The 15,178-nt window shown below is 40.9% G+C and overlaps 1 protein-coding gene across 2 annotated transcripts in view; it reads right to left on the reverse strand.

The window, feature by feature from the left end:
- The window catches only part of LOC119975477 (ski-like protein), a 75,810-nt gene that overhangs the window by 2,203 nt on the left and 58,429 nt on the right, over positions 1–15,178 (reverse strand). For both annotated transcript variants that reach the window (XM_038815180.1, XM_038815179.1), the window contains exons 4-6: positions 12,521–12,762; positions 9,230–9,495; positions 4,214–4,441 (exon numbers count right to left, since the gene is read on the reverse strand). In XM_038815180.1, coding sequence (XP_038671108.1) covers positions 4,214–4,441; positions 9,230–9,495; positions 12,521–12,762 — 736 coding nt within the window. The remainder of the gene's footprint in view (positions 1–4,213; positions 4,442–9,229; positions 9,496–12,520; positions 12,763–15,178) is intronic.

Raw genomic sequence — 15,178 nt, forward strand, 5'->3', positions numbered from 1 at the left:
ACTTTTGGTTTCTTATAACCTTCTGCTACCGGTCAGTAACTTCTTTACAGCTCCTGGTCCAGTCTTCAGCTGCCTATCTTAAGCCTGCACCCATGCTGACTACCTGTCACTGTGAGAAATCACATACAAATTCAAAACAGGCAAAACCTGCATGAAAACTACCCCACAGCAATGTGGCATAACTGGGATGCTCTAGATAGAAACCTAAACTAAGTCACTTTACCTTCAAAGTATCCCTTTGTCTCTGGGATCCACATGAATAATTTATATCTCTCATGGAGACAACTGTAATCGCACCAGGCTCGCTGGCTGCCTTGTGAAGCTAAGACAGGGACATCTGCTGTTAAATCTTTTAATGGCTCAGACTGTAATCCCTCTAGGTAAATATCTAAAGGACAGTTAGTTAAGAAGCATTGAGTAATTGAGTAATGAAGAGGAATTTCCAGAAAGCCTAACGTTAAAGGAATAGTGGAATCAGAAACTAGAACAGGATATTGTTCCGTGACAGACAGCTATTTTAAAATTCATTTACATAGCTGGTTAGGCCAGCAGTTATTGCCTGTCTCTAGCTGCCTTCAGAAGGTGGTGGTGAGTTGCAAGATATAGGTACACCAACTGTGCTGTTCCAGGATCCTGCCCCAATGACAGTGAAGGAATGGAGATATATTTCCAAGTCAGGGTGGTGAGTGACTTGGAGGGGAACCTCCAGGTGGTGGGCTTCACAGGTATCTGCTGCTCTTGTCCTTCTAGATAGTAGTGGTCGTGGGTTTGGAAGGTGCTGTCTAAGGATCCTTGGTAAGTTACTGCAATGCATCTTTTAGATGATACACACACTGCCATTGTTAGTCAGTGGTGAAGGATTTGAAAGGAGGTTTTTCAAATTTGAAGTTTGTGGAAGGAGGAGCAATCAAGTGGGCTGCCTTGTCCTGATGGTGTCGAGCTTCTTGAGTGTTGTTGGAGCTGCACACATCCAGGCAAGTAGAGTATATTCGATTATAACAATAATAATCTTTATTGTCACAAGTAGGCTTATATTATCACTGCAATGAAGTTACTGTGAAAAGCCCCTAGTCGCCACATTCCGGCACCTGTTTGGGTACACAGAGGGAATTACACTTCTGACTTGTGCCTTGTATGTGGTGGACAGGCTTTGAGTGGTCAGGATGTGACTTACTTGCCATAGGATTCCGAGCCTTTGACCTGTCATGGTAGCCACAGCATTAATATGGCTAGTCCAGTTCAATTTCTGATCAATGGTAACCCCCAGGATGTTGATTGTGGGAGATTCAGTGAGGGCAATGCTATTAAATGTCAAGGGGCGATGGCTAGATCCTCTCTTGCAGTAGATGGTCATTGCCTGGCACTTGTGTGGCGCTAATGTAACTTGCCACTTGTCAGCCCAAGCCTGGATATTGTCCAGGTCTTGCTGCATTTGGACATGGGCTGCTTCATTATCTGAGGAGTCGCGAATGGTGCCGAACATTGTGCAGTCATCCGCAAACATCCCCAATTCTGACCTGAAAGGAAGTTGGCTAGTCAGAAGCCAGAAAGATATCTGAAATGGTTCTAAGATTTGTGACATCTTACTACAGTTTGTGAGACAGTAACTGAAATAATTGTGGAGCAATCAGAGACTGGATCCCGGAGTTTGTGCAAAAGCATTCAAGATAAAGGAATCCTGAAAGAAAAACCTGGAAACTAATGCTTAACAAAAAAGTGGAGAGGAAGCTTTGTTTAGAAGATTAGTTGGAAAATCTGGAGGTGGGTTCTTGATGAAAATAGCTGATGGATAGTATTGTTTGAAAGAAGAATTTAAATTGGGTTTTTTTCATGTGGAGTTTGGAAACGCTCATGTGACAATCATCCGGAGAGAATTTGAGGGAAAATCCGCAGAAGGTTGATTGAGGGCATCGACCATTTGGTTTCAAAGCGAGGGTATTATCTTTAAAATCTATTTATATTTGTGAAGCTAAAGGGGGAGTGAAGAAGTATTTTGTTAAACATACAAAAGTTTAATAATATGTTCTTTTTCTTGTTGTTAATATCTAACTGGCAGTCCTGTGACTGTTCCTCCAAAGGTTTCTTTAAAAAAGTAAAACGGTACGACCTTTTGAGCAAGGATTCCACCCTGGGATCTACCCACCCAGTAGTAACACCAACTGGAATCATAACAGATGGACAATCTGAATCCTTTAAACCCCCAAAATTATCATGATGCACCTGAACTACTGGCTTCTTCCATTTGGTGCAATAACTACTTCTTAATCTATAGACATGTCTTACCATTCTTCACTGTTCTCCCTTCATAATTACAACTTGTCCAAAACTTTGCCATTAGGGTTGTGTCTTGCACAAGCCTCTATCATCGTTATTACCACTATCATTGCTGACCTTTGCCTGCATCTTTATCCCAAAATGCATTCATTTCAAAATCTTTCTCCATAAGTCACTCTGGGAAATCGAAAGGGCAGTAACATAGGCTGCACACAAGTCATTCAGTAGCTGACCCTGCCCCTTCAAATGATGGCACCTTGACATTTCACTAGAGGTTTAGTATATTGAGAGCAATAACTGATTCCCATATCCACATGCTGACGTCACTGATTGGTTGACCAGTAATATATTCAGAAATATATTTTTTTGAATTCTAAACACAATGTGGCCGCTCAGCCTGAACAGTTGTGCAAGTGCTTGCCCTCCATGTGAGCAAACGGTTCACACGCTATTTATCCACCCTGTTCTGATATCCCATTATTCTCTTTCCTTCTTGCACTCCTCAGGACAGACACATTTGTTCAAATTCAGAAAAGGGCAAGTCGACACTGCAAGCAGAAAGATCATTTCCAGGCATTGCACCTTCTTTAACTCAACAAAAGCATGGGGCAACTGATCCTTGGTGCATTTCCCTCTGTAATGTCTCAACCAGAGTCAACTAGCCTTTTTTGACATTAAATAAAAGCTTGCGGGGACAACAGTTCCCTGGTGCATTCTCCCCCGGCAAAGTAATGACCAGAGTCCACTTGCTAATCATTAGTATCCTTTCTCATGCAGTACACGTCATTGTGTCATGGGAGTGTCCCTTTAAGAAAGGTTTTCGTCTTATCACATGGCTTCAGTGATGTCATTGTGTGGGTGGCGCTGGGCTGTGCCTCTGGGTTTTACTTTCGTTTTGAGTTTTGGACAGGTTTGAACTGCACAGGTTGAAAGAAGTATTTCTCGATCTTCACTTTAAAAACTGGTTCCAGGCTACTTGGTAACTTAAAATAGATCATTGCTTTCTGGAAGGAATTCAAACCTGATGTTTGAAAAGGGAAACAGAGTATCAGTAACAAGTCTTATACCAGTAAGAATGAAGTGTGCTGGGCCACACCTTTGAAAAGGGATTTCTGGTTTTACTTGGAGTGTGTTATTGAATTGGAACAGTTAAGGGGGAATTCATTAAGGATTATACATAGATTACTGTAGCTGTGTGGGGTCTTTACTTTTGCAGTTGATAAAATTCTTACTGTGTGTGTTTATACAAATGTTAACTAAATTTGCAGAATAAAGCTTGTTTTTTGATTAAAAGTGCCTGACTCTGTTGAATAAAACCAGAAAGGTAGGCTCTTGTGCTCATCTCGTCGTAACCAAAATCAATAAACAGTTATAGGTCAGGTGAACTCCAGAATATACTTTGGTATTTTCAAAACTCTGGCCCATAACAGTTGGTCCCTTTGAAATTTGGTATTCTGGCATCTGTCCTGATAAGTGCAAGACGAAAAGCTTCGACAATACTTAAGTTCAACAATACTCAAGTTCTGTACTACCAAGCAACTACTCTCTTTTCCTTCATCAACCTATCCACTTGAATATTGGCATCGTTTTGCCTCAATCAGAAATTTAGATACACACTGCTGATAGTTTTCAACTATTAGAATAAGTGGTTCCCATCTTCCCCATATGCCTCTTTATATTGGAATGAGAAATTTTATTTTAAGTTGCACTGTTTTGCAAGATCCAGAATGTATCTCAATTTGTGATTTCGCAGACAGCTTCTGGGTATAGTTGGATCTGCATTATAGTCCATACAAGTTTATAAACACCCCCTATAAAATGTTAAATGCAATATCTTCAGTTGCAAATAATTCTATATTCCTTTCACCTTAACTGTGAATTTATACGATTTGTTGTTGTTTTATTCCTAATGTAGGCGACACTTGCAATAACTATGTACCTGTGCCGTGTACTCAGCCTCTTGGCTCCTTTCTGTTGTGTGGTCGCAAAAACAACCCTGCTTCAGCTGTTCCAGTCGCCACTCTATCTCTGCCTGTTCATCGCAGACTGCATTCATTCGATGAGCATGCTCAGACTGCAGCGAATTCAGCTCTTGCTGCAACCCAAGCTTCTCTTCAGTCAGTTCTTTGAGTTTCATCCGCTTTGTGACTTGTAATAACTCCACTTCCTGAACAGAAAAGAAGTGAAGACTTAAAATGCGGTGCTGGTAAATTTAGTCACTTAGTCCAGGTATTCTACATCTGTGCTTCAAATTTCCAGCCTTTAAAAAGTGAATGTTTGAAAATTGTGGGCTTGTGTAAAAATGAATGGAAAATCCTGACCATAAATTTAGACCAGTAAATCACAAAATAGGATTTTGCACGTGGTTGAAGGTATAATTTTAGCAAGTAGGGAAAAAGTGGTCACTGCTAAAAACTCAGGGGACAATGAGTATTTGTAGTCTGCTTTAGAAAATCAGCTTCTTTGGATTTTTATGAGACCTTCACACGTGCATGGCAGTAATAATAATAGTCTTTATTAGTGTCACAAGTAGGTTTACATTAACACTGCAATGAAGTTACTGTAAAAATCCCCAAGTTGCCACACTCCGGCGCCTGTTCAGGCATGCTGAGGGAGAATTCAGAATGTCCAATTCACGTAACAGCACGTCTTTCAGGACTTGTAGGAGGAAACCGGAACACCCGGAAGAAACCCACGCAGACACGGGTAGAACATGCAGGCTCTGCACCGATAGTGACCCAAGCAGGGAATCGAACCTGGGGCCCTGGCGCTGTGAAGAAATGGTGATAAACACTATGCTACCGTGCCACTCCGTCACCACAAATGGCAAATTATTGATATTCAAATGCAGGGCAGCACGGTGGTGCAGTGATTAGCACTCCTGCCTTACAGTGACGAAGACCCGGGTTCGATCCCGGCCCCAGGTCACTGTTCCATGTGGCGTTTGCACATTCTCTCCGTGTCTGCGTGGCTCTCACCCCCACAAACCAAAAGATGTGCAGGGTAGGTGGATTGGCCACTCTAAATTTCCTCTTAATTGGAGAAAAGAATTGGGTACTCTAATTTTGCTTTTAAATTGATATTTAAATGCACGTTAAAAGGCGTGAAATCTCAAAATCAACCCAAAGAAGTTAGTTTTAATATTCTAGAAATTAGGGAAAATTTGCTCTCCTGCCTATTATTATAGATCTTTTTAAACATTTGTTAGGGCACCAGCCCAGATCCCAATATTTGTTAGTATACTGGAGAAGAACACAAATCAATATTTTTTTATTTGTAAAAATGTGAGGACAGGATACTTCACCCCAGGTGTGACCAATCGGTATCTTTTATATTAAAGCAAACTTTAATTTAAACACGAAATTAACCATATTAATATCAAATAAAATAGCTTTACAATTATCAGTTAAACAGTTCTTAAACACTAGGAATAACCTAAACTTACCATCTATACCTGCTACTAACTCCAATTAAGCAACCCAGTACAGTTCAAATGCCACTAGTGGGTGGGTGCCTGGAACGCACTGCCAGAGGATGTGGTGGAATCAAGCTCATTAGCAACATTTAAGAGGCATCTGGATGGGTACATGAATAGGGAGGAAAGAGGGATATGGACCGAGTAAGGGCAGAAGGTTATTTGTAATCTTAGGACATCATGATCGGCACAGGCTGGGAGGCCGAATGGTCTGCTCCTGTGCTGTACTTTAATTTGTTTTCCGTTCTTATTACTTGCTTAGTTGTGCAGAGATTTGGGGACAGACCCCCTTCTGGGAGAAAAACTAGTACACTTCTGCTCAAACATTTGGCAAAACTGCTGTTCAACTTAAAAGCCCTCTACCTCATCAGACTGAAATCCTATGGCAAACTGCAGAACTACATACAGACCTGGCTCCTTCCATTCATTACATCATATGTATCCCACAAAGATTTTTTTTTTTTAAATTTAGATTACCCAATTATTTTTTCCAATTAAGGGGCAATTTAGTGTGGCCAATCCACCTACTCTGCACATTTTTTGGGTTGTGGGGGCGAAACCCATGCAGACACGGGGAGAATGTGCAAACTCCACACGGACAGTGACCCAGAGCCGGGATCGAACCTGGGACCTCGGCGCCGTGAGGCAGCAGGGCTAACCCACTGCGCCACCGTGCTGCCCTATCTCCAGCAATCATAACAATGTTTTAAAATTCATAGCACAGATGTAAACAAATAAATAGTTAGAATCAATCATGACCTCACCTTTTGAGGCTTCTTAATTACAGCTTTAGCAGACACAATCTAGATAACTTAACCAGAGTTATTTAATAATATTACTGTAACAGATATATATCTTAACCCATGCTTTTAATAACAGTACTGCTACAAATATGAAATATAACTACAGGTGTATTTCTACATTATTAAAAATTATTAGTCATCATGTTAAAACTTTATGCTGCCATTGATCATCTTCTGTTCTAACATTAGTTGCAATACAAAATAAGAAAGAGCTCTGGAAATGAAAAGGACCATCTATTTTGGGGTTTTCAACAAAGATGGATATATCCAACATAACAGTTTCTCTGTGCCCATTTGCAATCAGGGGTTATTGACTATCCAAGCATAAAGCTAAAGCTTATTTAGTATAATTCTCAATTTATCATTCTTAGGTTAACCATGAAAGAGTTTTTGTTTAAATTGAGGAATTTGACATTATGCAGGTATAAAATTAGCTGTGTAAATAAAATAGTGAAAAGCATTTAACTTGACGGTTAAACATCAAGGCAAGCTGCCTAGCTAAATTACAAACTAATTATTTAAAATTGTTGTTGGCATTTCATTTGTTGCTGCTTTGTTCAATAGGGTAATGCAAAGGGTTGCAAGACAATGATTGAACCCATCTCCAGGTGCATGTTAAGGCACCCCCAATTAATGGGAAATAAATTAACTAGAAACTTGCACTCTTATGCTGTTGGTTTCACTGTAAAAACACTTGAATAAAGTTGTCGCTTGTTGAATGAGGTGGCGCTATGTACTTAATAAATGTACCAACTTGATAATTAATGCTGTACATCCTATTGGCCAGAGAAACTAATTTTATACCTGCGGAATATCAAACTTCTCAACAACAAAAAAAACACTTTTAAAAAGTTTGCTTATATTTATATTTGCTGCTGTCGTAATCCAATCATAATCCCTTATTCATAATCAGATAGTAAATGCTTTTAACTTCCTGGCTCACTGTGAGGGAATAGATCATAGAATTTACATGCAGAAGGCGGTCATTCGGCCCATCGAGTCTGCACCGGCCCTGGGAAAGAGCACCCTACTTAAGCTCACACTTCCACCTTATCCCCGCAACCCACCTAAATATTTGGATACGAAGGGCAATTTAGCATGGCCAATCCACCTAACTTGCACATCTTTGGACTGTGGGAGGAAACCAGAGCGCCTGGAGGAAAGCCACCCAAACACACGGAGAAAGGGCAAACTCCACACAGTCACCCGAAGCCGGAATTGAACCTGGGACCCTGGAGCTGCGAGACAGCAGTGCTAACCACTGTGCCGCCATATACTTCAATGTGATTGGCTACTTGGTGATATCACTGCTGCCGCATGCTAAGCGATCACCTTGGCTTGGCACCAGATTTAAACTGCCATGAAAAAGGGAAAACCATAGCACGGTGGCGCAGTGAGTTAGCCCTGCTGCCTCACGGCGCCGAGGTCCCAGGTTCGGTCCCGGCTCTGGGTCACTGTCCGTGCGGAGTTTTCACACTCTCCCCGTGTTTGCATGGGTTTCGCCCCCACAACCCAAAAAGATGTGATGGCTAGGTGGATTGACCACGCTAAATTGCCCCTTAATTGGAAAAATGAATTGGGTACTCTTAAATTTATTTATTTCTTTTTTTTTTAAAAAGGGAGAACTATGCCACAGGGATCGTTCAAATCTTTGTGGACAGCTTTCTTCGCGATCGGCAGCACTTGCACATGCTTTGCCACCGACCCCAAAATCTAGTCAATAAAAGTCAATGTGCAAGTAGTTACATTTTGCAAAATAATTAAACCCGTGATATAGGAATGATCAATGTTTCCCATTAATTTTTCAGTGTTGCAGTATCTGATCACTCAGTAACTACTATATTGAATCCCAGAGGCCAATTGGATCAATTCAATTAGATAGATACATGAAACTGTCATCACTGCGAAGTCACAAATGCTCCTTCAAATAGATTTTAAATATTACTTCTAATTCCGAGGAGGAATAACTGAACCACCAAAAAATCTATCTCACAGAAGTTTTTGCGAGTTGCTTATACAGATTAGTATCGGCGGTTTAGTGCTACAATTTTTTTACTGCTGTTATTTGGTATATGGGGCAACCACCATATTCAGTTGAGCAACACCCTCACCTCGGAGTCAGGAGGTTGGAAGTTTAAGTCCCACTCCAAAGACTGGAGCACAATAATCCAGGCTGGCACGCCAGTTCGGCACTAAGGGAGTGCAATACTGTCAGATGAGATGTTAAACGAAGGCCCCTGCTGCCCTCTCAGCAGGTCAAGTGATGAAATGGTAGGATTTCAAAGAATAGCAAAGGCATACTCTCTCCCTGGTGCCCTATCCAATATGCACCCTCCAATCAAAATAATTTTTCTAAAGATTATCTGGTCCTCAGCACATTGCTGGTTTTGGGAGGTCGCTGTGTGCAAATTGACTGCAGCGTTCGCTACAACAGTGACTACACCACAGCCTACAAAGGGCCTTTGAAAAGTACTTTGGGGTGTCCCAAGGTATTGAACGGCGCTATTCAATTTCTTTCTACTGTAAACTAGAAAATACCCAACCCTGTGGCAGCAGAAGTTCATAGCTTAGATTCATCAGCAACCCTCACATTTTATACAGTCACACTCATAAGCGAATGCATCAATCCATAAGTGTAAACATTTTGTTTGTTAAATAGCCAGTATCGCTTCTTTACCATTTGTAGATGTTTCTTCTGCTGAATTGTAGAATTTAGCTTCTCTTGCTGTTTGCAGTACGTTTTCATGATTTGTTCCACTATTTTTTCATTCTCCTCTTCTGTACTCATCCCAATGCGCAGGGGTGAATTCCCAATTTCTCTGTCAGTGCTTGTTGTATTGTTGTTCATTTCCATGGCAATCCCCTGCTTATTTTTGTCGCTGGCATGTTCCGATTTTATGTATTCTTCTATATGTTCAGCAGAAGCCTCTGAGGTTCGATAACCTATGACAGTGATAAAGAAACAAAAAAATGTAATTCTTTGCCTAGCTGGTCCGAAGCACATACTTAGCAAGGAACTATATATAAAGGGCAATTTAGGAGGACCACAGGATTCATTACTTACAGCAACACATTAAAATATAATTAAAGTTGCACATCCAAGATCTCGAGCAAGCGGTTTCCAAGGACAGTGATCATCAATTAAGTCACCATTGAAATAGGGTACAGATTTCACATTCTAATAGCAATTTATGCCTGATAGTAGAAAGAAGTAGACAATTCAGCCTGTTTTACCATTCAGCCTGTTTTGTCATTCAATTAGGTCATGTCTAATCCCTATCCCAATCCAAATTTGGGTGCGAGTTTCAGAATGTCCCCTTCCCTTTTGCGAAAAAAGGGCTTCCTGATTTCACTCCAAAATGGCTCTGTTCAAATTTTAAGATTATGCCTCCTTGCCTTATACCTTGCCCCTGCTATCTCATTATCTCTCCTATTGAATCCCCTAACAATTTTAAATAGATCATTCTCAACCTTCTAAACTCAAGGGAATACAAAGCAAAATAATGCAACCCGTACTCAATTTAATCCTTTGAGCCCTGCTATCATTCTAGTCAGCTGCATTTTCAGGACCAATATTACCCAAGGATTTTGCTACAGAAGTTCCTTGAGTAGTGTCCAAACACAACCATCTTCAATCACTTTTAATGACCCTTCATCTATCACAAGATCGACATTGGAGATGTTTGCTGATATTCGCATTGTGCAGTGCCATTCACAACTTCTGAGATAATGAAACAATTCATGGCAGCATGCAGAAAGGCCTGGGCATCATTCAAGCTGATGTTTTGGCTGAATGTTGCTTGCGACTTAAGCACCTGACAATGACCATCTCCAATAGAAGTAAACGTTTAACGGTATTACAATCAGTGAAGTCTGACAGTCAATATCCTGGGGTATTATTGATCAATACCTTTACATGATCAGCCTCCTATATACTATGGCTACAAGAGCAATTTATATGCAGGCAATTCTGCGGCAAGCAATTCTCCATCGACTCATCTCCAAGGCACAAATTAAGAATATGATGATGTACTCTACACTTGCCTGAATGAATGCAGTTCCAACAACACTCAAGAAGTTCGACACCATCCGGTACAAAGCAGCCCACTTGACCAGCACTCCATACAACACGTTAAGCATTCACTCCCTCCACCACTGACACATAGCAGCAACAATGTGCAACATCCACAAGATGCACTGCAGCAATGTTGACAAGGCTCTTCCAACAGCATCTTCCAAAGCTTTGCCATGTCGAAGAACAAGAGTGGCAAACAAAAAAAAACCACCTCTACCTGCAATTTCCACTTCAAGGCAATAGGCAATAAATGCTGGCCTAGCCACCGATGATCACAGCCCATGAACAAATAAAAGAAAATATTTCCCAGTAATCCAGTTGCCCTCTGACCAACGTTCGGCACAGATGAAGATTCACTTCTTCGCTTTCAAATTCCAACCACCTTGAGCTAAGGCCACCATTCCATTAGCCTTTTTTGCTTACTTTTCACACCTCTGCACCAAATTCTAGCGACTTAGCCATTGGGACACCTAAATCTCTTTTGCCTCCCCTCCCCTCCCCCACCCCCGAGCCTAGTATCTCACAATCTTTTAATATTTTTTTAATGAGTTGTCTTTTGAAGTTCCAACTAGATGATTTCACATTTCTCTGCATTAAACTTCACCTTCCACAGTGTCTACAAAACTTCTGTGCCAACTGGTGTCACCTGCAAACCTGCATGTCCAGCACTTCATTTGGTCATTCAAGTTAAAAGCTTACGGGTCCAGTATAAATCGCTGGGGAACACCTTTTGTCACATCCTGCGAACCAGAGATTAAAACCTTTATTCCTAATCTCCTGCCAGCCAAATGAATATCAATAGGTTATCCCTAATTCCATGCTTTCATAGGAACATGGGAATTAGGAATCAGGAGCAGAAGTAGGCGATTCAGCCCTTTGAGCCCTTCTGCCATTCAATCGGATCATGGCTGATCTCGTCCTGGTCTAAAAACCACATCTCACCAGTTCCCCATAACCCTTTAACCTGATTTTATCAGAAAGCTAGCTTTTGCGAATAATGCTGTATGTAGAACGGCCTATGTATTGGTCTATGATCAAATTGTGGAACACTAAGAAGTCTTACAACATCAAGTTAAAATCCAACGGGTTCATTTTGAATCACTAGCTTTCGGAGTGCAGCTTTTCCTCAGGTGAATTCATCCGAGGAAGGAGCTGCACTCCGAAAGCTCATGATTCAAACAAACCTGGTGGACTTTAACCTGGTGTTGTAAGACTTCTTACTGTGCCGAATCCAGTCCAACGCCGGCATCTCCACATCAAATGGAGAAAGCATTTTGATGCCAAAACTCATTTGAAACACATTTTTATGTTTTAAAAACATCGTCAAAGAAGCAAAGCACAAGTTCACGTCCATACGTTTCTTCTTTATTCTTTCAAGGGATGTGGGCAGGGCAATTTAAACGGCCAATCTACCTGCCCTGCACATCCGTGTGTTGTGGGGGTGAGACACACGCAGACACGGGGAGAATGTGCAGGCTCCACAAGGACAGTGACCCGGGGCCAGGAGCAATTAGGTAGCAGTGCTAACCACTGTGCCACCATGCCGCCCCATTTCAGAGGGCAGTTAAGAGTCAACCACATTGTTGTGGATTTGCAGTCACATGGAGGTCCGCTGGGCAACGATGGTAGCTGTCATGGTCACCATTACCGAGACTGTTTTTTAAAATATTGAATTTAAATTTCACCAGCTGCCAACGTGGGATTTGAACTCTTGTTCGCAGAACATTAGCTTTAGCCTTTGCATCACTAGTCCAATGATATTACCACCACACCGCCGTCACACATACATTATCAAAGATCCTGTAAATTATAACATCCAAAGGACACTCCAGAAGTTAAAATAGTCCTCTCTGCAAATCATAAAGGAACATCTAATCACCAAGCTGAACTCACAGAGATTGTAGGAATCTGTACTCGGAATGTTATTCCCTTCCTCTTCTGGAGACAACGCAAAACAGGGCATTAACTTCTTATTCACATTATCCCTCTTATGTTTCACCTCCTCTTCCAAGGCTGTTGACGTGCTCATCACAGACTCCTTATTCACCGGTTTAGTGGCATCTCTACATCGTTGTAAAGGTGGAGCCAATGAGACATTTGGAGCTATCACCTTATCGTACATGTACAGAAGACAGCTGCGGAATTTCAAACACAGTTTTTTAGTAAAAAAAGAATCACAAGAATACTTGCATCACATTGTGAAATTTATGTATCTGTCCGAATAATCCTTTATATGGCTTGCTGTGTATGATACGATAGCCATTACAGGAATATGGGTGCAAGCTGATGAAGTGGCTACAGAGATAGTGGATGACAAATAATGGTACTCCGTTTAAGATGAAAATGAGGAATTTCTTCTCCCAAAGGATTGTTGGTGTTTGGAATTATTTTCCACAGGAGCAGGGCAGGTTGGGCATTGGATATATTCAAGGCTGAGTTAGATAAATATTGGATTGAAAAGGGAGTCATGGATTAGGGGAGCTCAGGCAAGAAAATGGAGTTACAGCCACAATCAAATCAGCTATGATCTCACTGGATGGCAGATTAGGCTTGAAGGGCTGAATGGACTACCCCGTGCATATCTCTTATGTATGTTAAACTTTGTTTTATAATGCTCCTGTGATATGCTTTGGGATGGTTCACAATAACTTAATTGCGGTGTTAATGTATGCCTACTTGTGACACTAATAAAGATTATTATTTTCCTAAATTAAATGTGCTTTGTAAAGTTGCTGCTGTTGCACATATCTTTCCAAATGTTGGCAAACCTCTGTGGCAGAGCACTGCGCGCAGCATTTCCGCTGCTTGGAAGATTCTGGCCGATATCTTTGGATCTTGTTACAACTAACAGCCATTGCAATTAAGATAGTACAACAGGATCTTGTTACAACTAACAGCCATTGGAATTAAGATAGCACAACATTGAAAATGAGACAATACTTAAGTAATTGCTACCAAGATAATGGATTGTTTGCGATGGTCCAATTTGCCTCCCTGTATGTACTCTTCATCAATGTAATTTAGATTGTAGCCACTAGGTGGTGCTCAAGTGCAACGAACACCATCTCCAGCTTTTAACTATTCACTTTTTTAAATATATATTTTATTAGATTTTTCAATTTTGTTTTTACAAATATCGCAACAAAGAATTAAAAACATTAACAATGCAAAAACAGTCACAGTACAGAAAAATAATTCTTGCAAAATAGGAACAAACAAGACAGGATAAATTTAGAACAGTATACTTAAGGAACTGGAGCCTCCAGTTTGATACCAGATCAATCCAATAACAAGTTACAAACAGATTAAGTGGGAAAGGAGGATATGCCATATAAGTACAAAAGGATAACAGTTCAGGTCACACACTTTCACATATTGCGTGACCAAGACTTAAAATACAGCTCATGGAAAGCCCAACAGGGGCAAGTCAGACAAAGTGGAGCCTATAAAGTTAAGAGAAGAGTCCCACACACTCTATGGAATGCATCAGATTTAGGCCAGATGACAGGAATTCCATTGGAATACATTCCATAATTAATTTATACCAGTTTTGAATTGAAGGATATTTTACACTACTCCGGGAGCATAGGGTATTCTTACGAGCTGCTAAAGTCAGATATTGTAACGCCTTTTTTCATTAGCATCAGTGATTCTCTCATGTGGGAGACCCAGAATTAGGAACAAAAGATTAAATTCTAAGACTCTGCCATAGATCTTCTCCATCACTCTGACAACATCAGACCAACAGAGTTGAATCTCAACACAGGTTCGTACGCAGTGCATATACGCGCCCTCTACTACCAGGCGCCTTATGCACATTGGGGAAATGCAGGACCAAACCCGTGTTTAAGATGAAGCATAATATGCAAGAGCTGCAATATCTAAAATTGAGTCTCCTTCATTTTATTGCAAACAGAAGTTTTACTGGCACAATCCCACATGCTGACACATGTCTCCTCATCAACGTTAGTTGCCAAATCTTTCTCCCAAGACTGCAGGGTACCCAACGTACTAATATAGGATCTAGAACATAAGGTATCATAAAACCTGCTGATTAACTGTTCAGGTTCCACAGAAATCAGATTTTTCCCACCGGGGAAATAGAGGAGTCAAGACGGAAGGTTGTCTTATTAAGGATAAAGTCTCTAAGTTGTAAATACTTTAAAAAGGAGTGTCCTGGGTTGTCAAATTGTTGGCACAGCTGCTCAAAGGATGACAAGGAAGCATCTCTGAACATGTCTCCCAGACTACAAATGCCTCTATCCTTCCATGTATCAAATCCAAGGTCCATAAGACCTGGTGGAAGTCGGGTTGTCCTGGATGGGAGAGAGAGCGGAAGTCAGTTTAGATCTCCCTTCTAGCTGGCGGGTCAATCTCCATGCTCTTAAATGTATTAATAATAATAATAGGAATTATTACATTTAGCAGAATCTGCCTTAATGTCTCCATAAAATAACAAGACCAGCAGAGGGTCTACTTCAATGTCAAGTGAAATAGAGGCAGAGTCTTTCCTAACCCAGCCCCTTATGAACCCAAATGAAAAGTCAGCCT

This window comes from Scyliorhinus canicula, chromosome 13 (assembly GCF_902713615.1).
Source record: "Scyliorhinus canicula chromosome 13, sScyCan1.1, whole genome shotgun sequence".
In the NCBI taxonomy this organism is placed as follows: Eukaryota; Metazoa; Chordata; class Chondrichthyes; order Carcharhiniformes; family Scyliorhinidae; genus Scyliorhinus; species Scyliorhinus canicula.